At 47.3% G+C, this 12,500-nt stretch overlaps 2 protein-coding genes across 2 annotated transcripts in view; both read left to right on the top strand.

Annotated features, from left to right (window-relative positions):
* The window catches only part of wu:fj29h11 (uncharacterized), a 57,499-nt gene extending 55,704 nt beyond the window's left edge, over positions 1 to 1,795 (top strand). The window contains exons 46-48 of the mRNA XM_068566944.1: positions 639 to 714; positions 841 to 997; positions 1,078 to 1,795. Coding sequence (XP_068423045.1) covers positions 639 to 714; positions 841 to 997; positions 1,078 to 1,491 — 647 coding nt within the window. The 3' untranslated portion in view covers positions 1,492 to 1,795. The remainder of the gene's footprint in view (positions 1 to 638; positions 715 to 840; positions 998 to 1,077) is intronic.
* A 9,151-nt stretch (positions 1,796 to 10,946) lies between these two features.
* Positions 10,947 to 12,500, top strand: part of bsk146 (brain specific kinase 146) — a 6,904-nt gene continuing 5,350 nt past the window's right edge. The window contains exon 1 of the mRNA XM_068566938.1: positions 10,947 to 12,500. This exon is cut by the window's right edge and continues 267 nt beyond it. The gene's annotated coding sequence lies outside the window, so the exon portion shown is untranslated.

The raw sequence follows: 12,500 nt of genomic DNA, 5'->3' as shown, positions 1-12,500 counted from the left end.
TTTATCAATTCTAGTTGTATTTACACATGACAAGGTATTTTTAAAGGGATCACTAGAGTGATCACGGTGGTTCTAGATTCATTAAATAACAGTTTATTTGGCATGACACAAACTATTCAGTTGTGTAAAGATGTTGTTGTCCATAATCTCTGAAAGCAGCCAATCGGATGTTTGTGCTCGTGAGCTGAGCTCACAACAGAGACGCTGCCGGTTATCAATGCTGATGAGTTGTGTGTTGTGGTATTGGACATTTAACGACTAAAACATTTCATCCAAAAGATTCCTTCACGCCCTCAGACAAAGGAACTGACGCATCTAATCATTATCACGACATCTTTACCAAACTGAATAGTGCATAGACATAGTTTGTGTCTTTACATGATGAACTCTTTTTGAATGAACTTCTTTTGTGTTTTCAAGTCATTGCTGAAATATAGTGACAGCACAGAACTACCAGCGAATGCTTTGGTGGTTATTAAAAGATTAAGCAATGCTTCTTTTGGTTATGTAAAGGATACATTTTGGACAATTCTTACTCTGAGCGTCACAGTGGCACAAAGAAAAACTGAAAGAGGTCATGCTTCTAACATGCAGAGCACAGTTTTTGACATTGTTCCATGTGTTGTTGTCTCTGACAGAGCGCAGGCCGAGTGAGGGCGGTCCGTGTGCTGCCTCACCAACACAGAGTCCTCTCCGTCCTGCTGACCACGACCTGTAGGCTCTCCTGCTCCTCCACAGCAATCTGAAAGATTTATGTAGAGCCTGATGTTGGCTTTTCCTCCTCATGTCCTCAATACATAATCCCTAATCCCACTACCTTCCCCTCTCCTCTGTCATCAGCCTGGTCCCCGAGGCCCTGGTGCTCCCCAGTGTGTTCCATGGTGGTGCAGAGACCCAGCGGGCCCCTCTCAACCTGGACTTTCCTCCCTGGAGCAAAGGGCAGCCTCCCCTGGCCTCGCTGGAGGACATGCAGCTCACCTGCCAGAGACCCAGCACGGTCAGTCCATTCAATACACGGACGTTTTCTCAGGGCTAGCGCTGTGGCAGCGTCTTCTAAGTTGAACTACTCTTGCGTAGGTGGTGTTGTCCGACGACCCGACGGACTGGGCCGTGATCGGTGAGTGGGGGGAGCAGCTGGTCGACTCCTTCCTGGGCCACTGGAGAGACAGCGGCGAGCCGGGACGTCCCGCACACGTCCTGTGGTGCAACCAGAGCGGGGAGAGCGGCCAGCCCTACGACTTCAAGCTCACTTTTGGAGCTGATGGAGAGCCGGCGGTCGTGTACGTGGAAGTGAAGTCTACGATAAAGAAGGAGAAGTCGTTCATCCACCTCTCTGCCAATGAGCTGGACTTTGCACTGAAAGAAAAGGAGCGCTATCACATCTTCAGAGTGTACAGCGCAGGAGACGCGCAGAACGTCCGCCTGTGTCGCATCCAGAACCTGGCGCAGCATCTCCACACCAAAGACCTGGCTCTTTATCTGTTTGTATGAGTCCTTCGTGCGTCAGTGGAGATGTTTGCACGACCCCAACTCAGCCCATTGAGAGGCTAACATGTGTGTTGTGAAAGTGTTTCATATACCTTTTTAAGTTTATTTTAACTGCACTGATTTTAGTTGTTTTAAATGTGCTACTGAGTGTATGTTCCGCCCCGAGCTTTTGTTCCTGCTAATCAGAACAAATGACATTCCTGTTTCCTGGCTTCTGTTCACCATGTTTGTATTGCACATCGCTGTGTTTTCACAGTGGTCAGCGGACATACTGAATATTTCTTAGCCTTTTTATAACTCCCCCTACCTCACCTTTACTCTTGCACTCCTTTGAATAAAAGCTGTATGTCAGTTGAAGGACTGTTTGTATTTCTTCCATAATCTTCTAGGCGGTTCTAGTGCATCATCAGTACTGAGGGACTCCTTCACCTTAACGTCCCAGACGGATGAAGCGATGACAGCTGAGGGTGAAGTTAAATGGTCCTCACAGGCCCCCATCTGTCCTGGTAACTGCTCCGTCACAGTGAACACAGACTCACAGAGCAACACGTCTTCATCACTTACAAGGCTCTTCTTCATACAAGTATTAATCTGAAGACCAGAGAGCCACATCTGAAATAAGGTAAAAACACAATCTGTGGAGCTTCAACAATGCAGAGAAAACAATCCAGCATCATCTCTTTTGTCACAATGCTTTGTCTCCCTGGCGGTCTATTGGAGTTCTCCGTCTATGTTTATGGGCGTATTATTGATGCGATGAGTCATACGCCATGTGCCCCCCCTCCTTGTGATGCAACCTCCTGTAACCAGAGGGCTGTTGGTTCTACAGTGAGTTACGGGCAAAGAGACACACTGATATTTCTAATCCGAACACGTTAATTATTATTTAGTATGAAGCTCATTTAGAAGAACTGGACATCTGACGATGCATTGTATTGGACCAGTGAAATATTCTCTGCTCATCACATGAGATCCCTGTTGGCTCGACTACAGCGTCCGTATTGTACCAATGTTGTGTTACAGATACTGAAACATGCCATGAGACCACCAGCTGATATCTGCTGATATTAGATGTGGGACTCCTGCACTGCATAGTCTTAGGAGACATTCAGGTACAGCTTGTAAACTTCAATTTCAGAGCTTTTTTTTTGTCATGAATATGTTTTTGGATTGAAACAACAAAATGAAACCTGTGATGTGCAACATATGCACCACATTGAGTTGGATTATTACAAAATGATATTTATTTTGATGTAATCGTTATTGAACAGGTTGCATTGGCTCTGTAACTCATTAACCACTTCAAATGAATTTAGCAGACGACACGTGTTGTTTAAAATGAATTGACCAAACCAAAAACTTATATTAAAGTTATATATATATATATATATATATATATATATATATATATATATATATATATATATATATATATATATATACACATACGAATAAATAACCTTTTCTTCAGATTTACCAACCGTGTACTTCAGTGTGAGCATTACAGATCAGCACCAGAATGAATGTCCTACTTAATGTGACAAATGGTTTCAAGGAGTGCAGAGAAAGCTTTACATTCATGTTCGTATAATTTTGTAATTTAGAGCATTATTAACAGAAATCAAGTCAGTTACTGAATGTCGTGCAGTTGTGGTTGATAATGGCAGGAAAAGACGACTATGGCCTGCTAGTGAAGCTTAAGTGAACTATCGCCTCTGCGTCGCTTTGATAGTTCCGACTACCCCTGAATGCAGCATAGTCTGTACGGAGACAGCGAGCAGCGGCGGCTCCCGGCGGAGCAGCGCTGCGATTGGCCAGAGCGGAGAGGAGGGGGCGGGCCTCTGCTAGCTCCTCCCCCTCCTCCCTCCTAGAGGACAGAGCGATGCGGAGACAATAGGACGCAGAGCCCGATGAGTCTGAGGATGCTGGGCGTCACGCGGCTGCACGGAGGCTTCTCCCCGGACACCAGCAGCTCCTCCCGGCTCAGCTGGCCTCACGCGCTCTGATCGCCTCGCGCAGGTAACCACAGCTCCACCCCACAGCCTCCAGATGGAAACCATTGAAGGGTGAGTAGCGGAACAAAGCCGGATGGACGCTCCATCCCTCCTCACCTGCACCTCACCTCATCACTGGATCACTGGATCACACATCACTGTGTGTGTGTGTGTGTGTGTGTGTGTGTGTGTGTGTGTGTGTGTGTGTGTGTGCGCGCGCGCGTGTGGGAAGAGAACCAACATGACGCAGAACGGCCTGAGAAACGCTCATGTTTAGTCTCCCTCTGTGCTGCTGTCACAGCACGGTGTGTCTGTGCCTCAGTGCGTCTGTGCCTCAGTGTGTGTCTATGTCTCAGTGTGTCTGTACCTCAGTGTGTCTGTGCCTCAGTGTGTGTCTATGCCTCAGTGTGTCTGTGCCTCAGTGTGTCTGTACCTTAGTGTGTCTGTACCTCAGTGGTTCTGTGCCTCAGTGTGTGTCTATGTCTCAGTGTGTCTGTGCCTCAGTGTGTCTGTGCCTCAGTGTGTGTCTATGTCTCAGTGTGTCTGTGCCTCAGTGTGTCTGTGCCTCAGTGTGTGTCTATGTCTCAGTGTGTCTGTGCCTCCGTGTGTTTCTATGTCTCAGTGTGTCTGTACCTCAGTGTGTCTGTGCCTCAGTGTGTGTCTATGTCTCAGTGTGTCTGTACCTCAGTGTGTCTGTGCCTCAGTGTGTGTCTATGTCTCAGTGTGTCTGTACCTCAGTGTGTCTGTACCTCAGTGTGTCTGTACCACAGTGTGTCTGCACCACAGTGTGTCTGTACCTCAGTGTGTCTGTACCACAGTGTGTCTGTACCTCTGTGTGCCTTTACCTCAGTGTGTCTGTACCTCAGTGTGCCTGTACCTTAGTGTGTCTGTACCTCAGTGTGTCTGTGCCTCAGTGTGTCTGTGCCTCAGTGTAAAACACTTGGTCATATTGCATTATAATGAGCAGAAAACACTACTAATGAAAAGCTTAATGTAGACGTGTGTGTGTGTGTGTGTGTGTGTGTGTGTGTGTGTGTGTGTGTGTGTGTGTGTGTGTGTGTGTGTGTGTGTGTGTGTGTGTATGACACAGCTGATCAAAGTGGGTTTAAGCTCTTTGATGTCAAGTAAAAACACACACACATACGATGAGTCAGTGTGTGTCCCTCAGCGTCTCGGCTGTGTGAGTTGATCTGACGAGCAAACAGAACTTCTGATGTGATGAAGGGAAAAGACAAAAAGACTTCCACTTGAATGTGCTGCATGACACCAGCTCTTCATACATGTCAAAGGAAACATGCACTAATAGATGGACGCTTAGCTTAGCTTAGCATAAGGCTGAAAGCAGATAGAAATTTCTAGGTGGCTAACTATTCCCTATTGTGGGAGCAGAGCAGCCTCCACTGGATGCTTCATGTCCTGAAACAGCATCATCTACTGACTGTTACTCTCCTTCACTACTCTCCTTCACTACTCTCCTTCACTACTCTCCTTCACTACTCTCCTTATCTACTCTCCTTCACTACTCTCCTTCACTACTCTCCTTATCTACTCTCCTTATCTACTCTCCTTCACTACTCTCCTTCACTACTCTCCTTCACTACTCTCCTTCACTACTCTCCTTCACTACTCTCCTTATCTACTCTCCTTCACTACTCTCCTTCACTACTCTCCTTATCTACTCTCCTTCACTACTCTCCTTCACTACTCTCCTTATCTACTCTCCTTCACTACTCTCCTTATCTACTCTCCTCACTACTCTCCTTCACTACTCTCTTTCATTACTCTCCTTCATTACTCTCCTTCACTACTCTCCTTCACTACTCTCTTTCATTACTCTCCTTCATTACTCTCCTTCACTACTCTCCTTCACTACTCTCCTTCACTACTCTCCTTATCTACTCTCCTTCACTACTCTCCTTATCTACTCTCCTTCACTACTCTCCTTCACTACTCTCCTTCACTACTCTCCTTATCTACTCTCCTTATCTACTCTCCTTCACTACTCTCCTTCACTACTCTCCTTATCTACTCTCCTTATCTACTCTCCTTCACTACTCTCCTTCACTACTCTCCTTATCTACTCTCCTTCACTACTCTCCTTCACTACTCTCCTTATCTACTCTCCTTCACTACTCTCCTTATCTACACTCCTTCACTACTCTCCTTATCTACTCTCCTTCACTACTCTCCTTCACTACTCTCCTTATCTACTCTCCTTATCTACTCTCCTTCACTACTCTCCTTCACTACTCTCCTTATCTACTCTCCTTCACTACTCTCCTTCACTACTCTCCTTCACTACTCTCCTTATCTACTCTCCTTCACTACTCTCCTTCACTACTCTCCTTCACTACTCTCCTTCATTACTCTCCTTCACTACTCTCCTTCACTACTCTCCTTCACTACTCTCCTTATCTACTCTCCTTCACTACTCTCCTTATCTACTCTCCTTATCTACTCTCCTTCACTACTCTCCTTCACTACTCTCCTTCACTACTCTCCTTATCTACTCTCCTTATCTACTCTCCTTCACTACTCTCCTTCACTACTCTCCTTCACTACTCTCCTTATCTACTCTCCTTCACTACTCTCCTTCACTACTCTCCTTATCTACTCTCCTTCACTACTCTCCTTCACTACTCTCCTTATCTACTCTCCTTCACTACTCTCCTTATCTACTCTCCTTCACTACTCTCCTTATCTACTCTCCTTCACTACTCTCCTTCACTACTCTCCTTATCTACTCTCCTTATCTACTCTCCTTCACTACTCTCCTTCACTACTCTCCTTATCTACTCTCCTTCACTACTCTCCTTCACTACTCTCCTTCACTACTCTCCTTATCTACTCTCCTTCACTACTCTCCTTCACTACTCTCCTTCACTACTCTCCTTCATTACTCTCCTTCACTACTCTCCTTCACTACTCTCCTTATCTACTCTCCTTCACTACTCTCCTTATCTACTCTCCTTCACTACTCTCCTTCACTACTCTCCTTATCTACTCTCCTTCACCACTCTCCTTATCTACTCTCCTTCACTACTCTCCTTCACTACTCTCCTTCACTACTCTCCTTATCTACTCTCCTTCACAACTCTCCTTATCTACTCTCCTTCACTACTCTCCTTCACTACTCTCCTTCACTACTCTCCTTCATTACTCTCCTTCACTACTCTCCTTATCTACTCTCCTTCACTACTCTCCTTATCTACTCTCCTTCACTACTCTCCTTCACTACTCTCCTTATCTACTCTCCTTATCTACTCTCCTTCACTACTCTCCTTCACTACTCTCCTTATCTACTCTCCTTCACTACTCTCCTTCACTACTCTCCTTCACTACTCTCCTTATCTACTCTCCTTCACTACTCTCCTTCACTACTCTCCTTCACTACTCTCCTTCATTACTCTCCTTCACTACTCTCCTTCACTACTCTCCTTATCTACTCTCCTTCACTACTCTCCTTATCTACTCTCCTTCACTACTCTCCTTCACTACTCTCCTTATCTACTCTCCTTCACCACTCTCCTTATCTACTCTCCTTCACTACTCTCCTTCACTACTCTCCTTCACTACTCTCCTTATCTACTCTCCTTCACAACTCTCCTTATCTACTCTCCTTCACTACTCTCCTTCACTACTCTCCTTCACTACTCTCCTTCATTACTCTCCTTCACTACTCTCCTTCACTACTCTCCTTCACTACTCTCCTTCACTACTCTCCTTATCTACTCTCCTTCACTACTCTCCTTATCTACTCTCCTTATCTACTCTCCTTCACTACTCTCCTTCACTACTCTCCTTCACTACTCTCCTTCATTACTCTCCTTCACTACTCTCCTTCACTACTCTCCTTATCTACTCTCCTTCACTACTCTCCTTATCTACTCTCCTTCACTACTCTCCTTCACTACTCTCCTTATCTACTCTCCTTCACCACTCTCCTTATCTACTCTCCTTCACTACTCTCCTTATCTACTCTCCTTCACTACTCTCCTTATCTACTCTCCTTATCTACTCTCCTTCACTACTCTCCTTCACTACTCTCCTTCACTACTCTCCTTCACTACTCTCCTTATCTACTCTCCTTCACTACTCTCCTTCACTACTCTCCTTCACTACTCTCCTTATCTACTCTCCTTCACTACTCTCCTTCACTACTCTCCTTCACTACTCTCCTTATCTACTCTCCTTCACTACTCTCCTTCACTACTCTCCTTATCTACTCTCCTTCACTACTCTCCTTATCTACTCTCCTTCACTACTCTCCTTATCTACTCTCCTTCACTACTCTCCTTCACTACTCTCCTTATCTACTCTCCTTATCTACTCTCCTTATCTACTCTCCTTCACTACTCTCCTTATCTACTCTCCTCACTACTCTCCTTCACTACTCTCTTTCATTACTCTCCTTCATTACTCTCCTTCACTACTCTCCTTCACTACTCTCTTTCATTACTCTCCTTCATTACTCTCCTTCACTACTCTCCTTCACTACTCTCCTTATCTACTCTCCTTCACTACTCTCCTTCACTACTCTCCTTATCTACTCTCCTTCACTACTCTCCTTATCTACTCTCCTCACTACTCTCCTTCACTACTCTCTTTCATTACTCTCCTTCATTACTCTCCTTCACTACTCTCCTTCACTACTCTCCTTCACTACTCTCCTTCATTACTCTCCCTATCTACTCTCCTTATCTACTCTCCTTCACTACTCTCCTTCATTACTCTCCTTCACTACTCTCCTTCATTACTCTCCTTCACTACTCTCCTTCACTACTCTCCTTCACTACTCTCCTTCATTACTCTCCTTCATTACTCTCCTTCATTACTCTCCTTCACTACTCTCCTTCACTACTCTCCTTATCTACTCTCCTTATCTACTCTCCTTCATTACTCTCCTTCACTACTCTCCTTCACTACTCTCCTTCATTACTCTCCTTATCTACTCTCCTTATCTACTCTCCTTCACTACTCTCCTTCACTACTCTCCTTCATTACTCTCCTTCATTACTCTCCTTCACTACTCTCCTTCATTACTCTCCTTCATTACTCTCCTTCACTACTCTCCTTCATTACTCTCCTTCATTACTCTCCTTCACTACTCTCCTTCACTACTCTCCTTCACTACTCTCCTTCATTACTCTCCTTCACTACTCTCCTTCACTACTCTCCTTCACTACTCTCCTTCATTACTCTCCTTCATTACTCTCCTTCACTACTCTCCTTCACTACTCTCCTTATCTACTCTCCTTATCTACTCTCCTTATCTACTCTCCTTCATTACTCTCCTTCACTACTCTCCTTATCTACTCTCCTTATCTACTCTCCTTATCTACTCTCCTTCACTACTCTCCTTCATTACTCTCCTTCACTACTCTCCTTCACTACTCTCCTTCACTACTCTCCTTATCTACTCTCCTTATCTACTCTCCTTCATTACTCTCCTTCATTACTCTCCTTATCTACTCTCCTTATCTACTCTCCTTCACTACTCTCCTTCACTACTCTCCTTCATTACTCTCCTTCATTACTCTCCTTCACTACTCTCCTTCATTACTCTCCTTCACTACTCTCCTTCATTACTCTCCTTCACTACTCTCCTTCACTACTCTCCTTCATTACTCTCCTTCACTACTCTCCTTATCTACTCTCCTTCATTACTCTCCTTCATTACTCTCCTTCATTACTCTCCTTCACTACTCTCCTTCATTACTCTCCTTCACTACTCTCCTTCACTACTCTCCTTCATTACTCTCCTTCATTACTCTCCTTCACTACTCTCCTTCACTACTCTCCTTCATTACTCTCCTTCATTACTCTCCTTCACTACTCTCCTTTACTACTCTCCTTATCTACTCTCCTTATCTACTCTCCTTCACTACTCTCCTTCATTACTCTCCTTCATTACTCTCCTTCACTACTCTCCTTCACTACTCTCCTTCACTTCTCTCCTTCACTACTCTCCTTCTCTCTTGATTTATTCCCTCACTAACATTCTTGTGACAGAGCAGCAGTGGGCTCATGGACCTCGCGGCTTTGTACGGCCACAGTGAGGTGCAGAGCAGCAGATGGAGGTGCAGAGCAGTAGATGGAGGTGCAGAGCAGCAGATAGAGGTGCAGAGCAGCAGGTGGAGGTGCAGAGCAGCAGGTGGGGGTGCAGAGCAGCAGAAGGAGGTGCAGAGCAGCAGGTGGGGGTGCAGAGCAGCAGAAGGAGGTGCAGAGCAGCAGGTGGAGGTGCAGAGCAGTAGATGGAGGTGCAGAGCAGCAGGTGGGGGTGCAGAGCAGCAGAAGGAGGTGCAGAGCAGCAGGTGGAGGTGCAAAGCAGTAGATGGAGGTGCAGAGCAGCAGGTGGGGGTGCAGAGCAGCAGAAGGAGGTGCAGAGCAGCAGGTGGAGGTGCAGAGCAGCAGAAGGAGGTGCAGAGCAGCAGGTGGAGGTGCAGAGCAGTAGATGGAGGTGCAGAGCAGCAGGTGGGGGTGCAGAGCAGCAGAAGGAGGTGCAGAGCAGCAGGTGGAGGTGCAGAGCAGTAGATGGAGCTGCAGAGCAGCAGATAGAGGTGCAGAGCAGTAGATGGAGCTGCAGAGCAGCAGATAGAGGTGCAGAGCAGTAGACGGAGGTGCAGAGCAGCATGTGGAGGTGCAGAGCAGCAGATAGAGGTGCAGAGCAGTAGATGGAGGTGCAGAGCAGCAGGTGGAGGTGCAGAGCAGCAGATAGAGGTGCAGAGCAGTAGATGGAGGTGCAGAGCAGCAGGTGGAGGTGCAGAGCAGCAGAAGGAGGTGCAGAGCAGTAGATGGAGTACGACACATGCAATAAAGCTTATGTGAGATCTTCTGCAGCGTTGCTGTGGACAGACAGTGAAGTGCTCACTCACTCACTCACTCACTCACTCACTCACTCGCTCGCTCACTCACTCACTCACTCGCTCGCTCGCTCACTCACTCACTCGCTCGCTCGCTCGCTCGCTCACTCACTCACTCCCTCACTCACTCACTCACTCACTCACTCACTCACTCACTCACTCACTCACTCACTCGCTCACTCGCTCACTCGCTCACTCACTCACTCGCTCACTCGCTCACTCGCTCACATGGTCTCCTGACAGATGAAGACTGCACTCTTCTCCAGTCATTCAACATGTCCTCTCTTTGGATGATGTCACATCAAACCTTTTTCCAGCGTTTGTTTTGTGGAACATGAAGTCAAAGAGAGACTTCAGCTGGTCTGGTGGACCAGAGCCAGATGTTCCCACTGGACACGCTGCTGCTGCTGCTGCTGCGTCTCTCCTGCTGACATACACACCTCACACACACCTCACACACACCTCACACACACCTCACACACACCTTACACACCTCACACACACCTCACACACACCTCACACACACCTCACACACACCTCACACACACCTTACACACCTCACACACACCTCACACACACCTCACACACACCTCACACACACCTCACACACCTCACACACCTCACACACACCTTACACACACCTCACACACACCTCACACACACCTCACACACACCTCACACACACCTCACACACCTCACACACACCTCACACACCTCACACACCTCACACACCTCACACACACCTCACACACCTCACACACACCTCACACACCTCACACACCTCACACACACCTCACACACACCTCACACACACCTCTCACACACCTCACACACACCTCTCACACACCTCACACACCTCACACACACCTCACACACACCTCTCACACACCTCACACACCTCACACACCTCACACACACCTTACACACCTCACACACACCTCACACACACCTTACACACCTCACACACACCTTACACACCTCTCACACACCTTACACACCTCACACACACCTCACACACACCTCACACACACCTCACACACACCTCACACACACCTCACACACACCTCACACACACCACACACACCTCACACACACCTCACACACACCTCACACACCTCACACACACCTCACACACACCTCACACACACCTCACACACACCTCACACACACCTCACACACCTTACACACCTCACACACACCTCACACACACCTCACACACACCTCACACACCTCACACACACCTCACACACACCTCACACACACCTTACACGCCTCACACACCTCACACACACCTCACACACCTCACACACCTCACACACACCTCACACACGCCTCACACACCTCACACACACCTCACACACACCTCACACACCTCACACACACCTCACACACACCTCACACACACCTCACACACACCTTACACACCTCACACACCTCACACACACCTCACACACACCTCACACACATCACACACCTCACACACACCTCACACACCTCACACACACCTCACACACACCTCACACACCGGTCCAGACGGCAGCGATGGCAGAAAGCTTCTCTTGGTTGTTCACTGCATCATCTGGGTTGTCCGAGCAGGACGAGCCGGAGCTCAGCCCCTTCGAGGCCGAGGGGCCAGAGGCAGTCAACAGGGCCACGATTGGCCGATACAGATGTTTTGACCAATATTCAAATGAGAATAACAACTTGATCCTATCTTCCTCCTTCTGGACTTGGAACATACGATCTTCTGTTCGCCCTTCAGACCGCCTCCTCCAGCTTGTGATGCAGGTTTGACGTTACAAACTTTTTGTTTCTAAGATAAGAGAACCCGATGACATCATGACTTTTAAGGGTCTTTTTGGGGCCACAGAAGACATTATTCACCTGTGAATGGCTGGAGGCCAGAATGTGGGATGAGCAGGGTTTGAACGTGGAGGTCTGAAGAAGAGCTTTCTGATCGTTAATCTAAGCTGTGAATGGTAATCTGCTCCAGACATGTTGGACTTCCTGTGATGTCAGTCTGTGTTAGCGCGGGGTGCTGAGATATTAGCCGCACACACACCTGCTGGTGACGGACCGTGTCATTGTGTGCCTCTCTCTCTCATCGCTCAGGGTTTTGTGTCACATCCCGGTCAGAGCATGGTGTCACACACAA

The sequence above is a fragment of the Clinocottus analis genome, unplaced genomic scaffold (assembly GCF_023055335.1).
Source record: "Clinocottus analis isolate CAN_PGR_092001 unplaced genomic scaffold, fCliAna1.0.p SCAF_70, whole genome shotgun sequence".
NCBI classification, from domain to species: domain Eukaryota; kingdom Metazoa; phylum Chordata; class Actinopteri; order Perciformes; family Cottidae; genus Clinocottus; species Clinocottus analis.
This window is presented reverse-complemented; position numbering and strand designations above follow the sequence as displayed.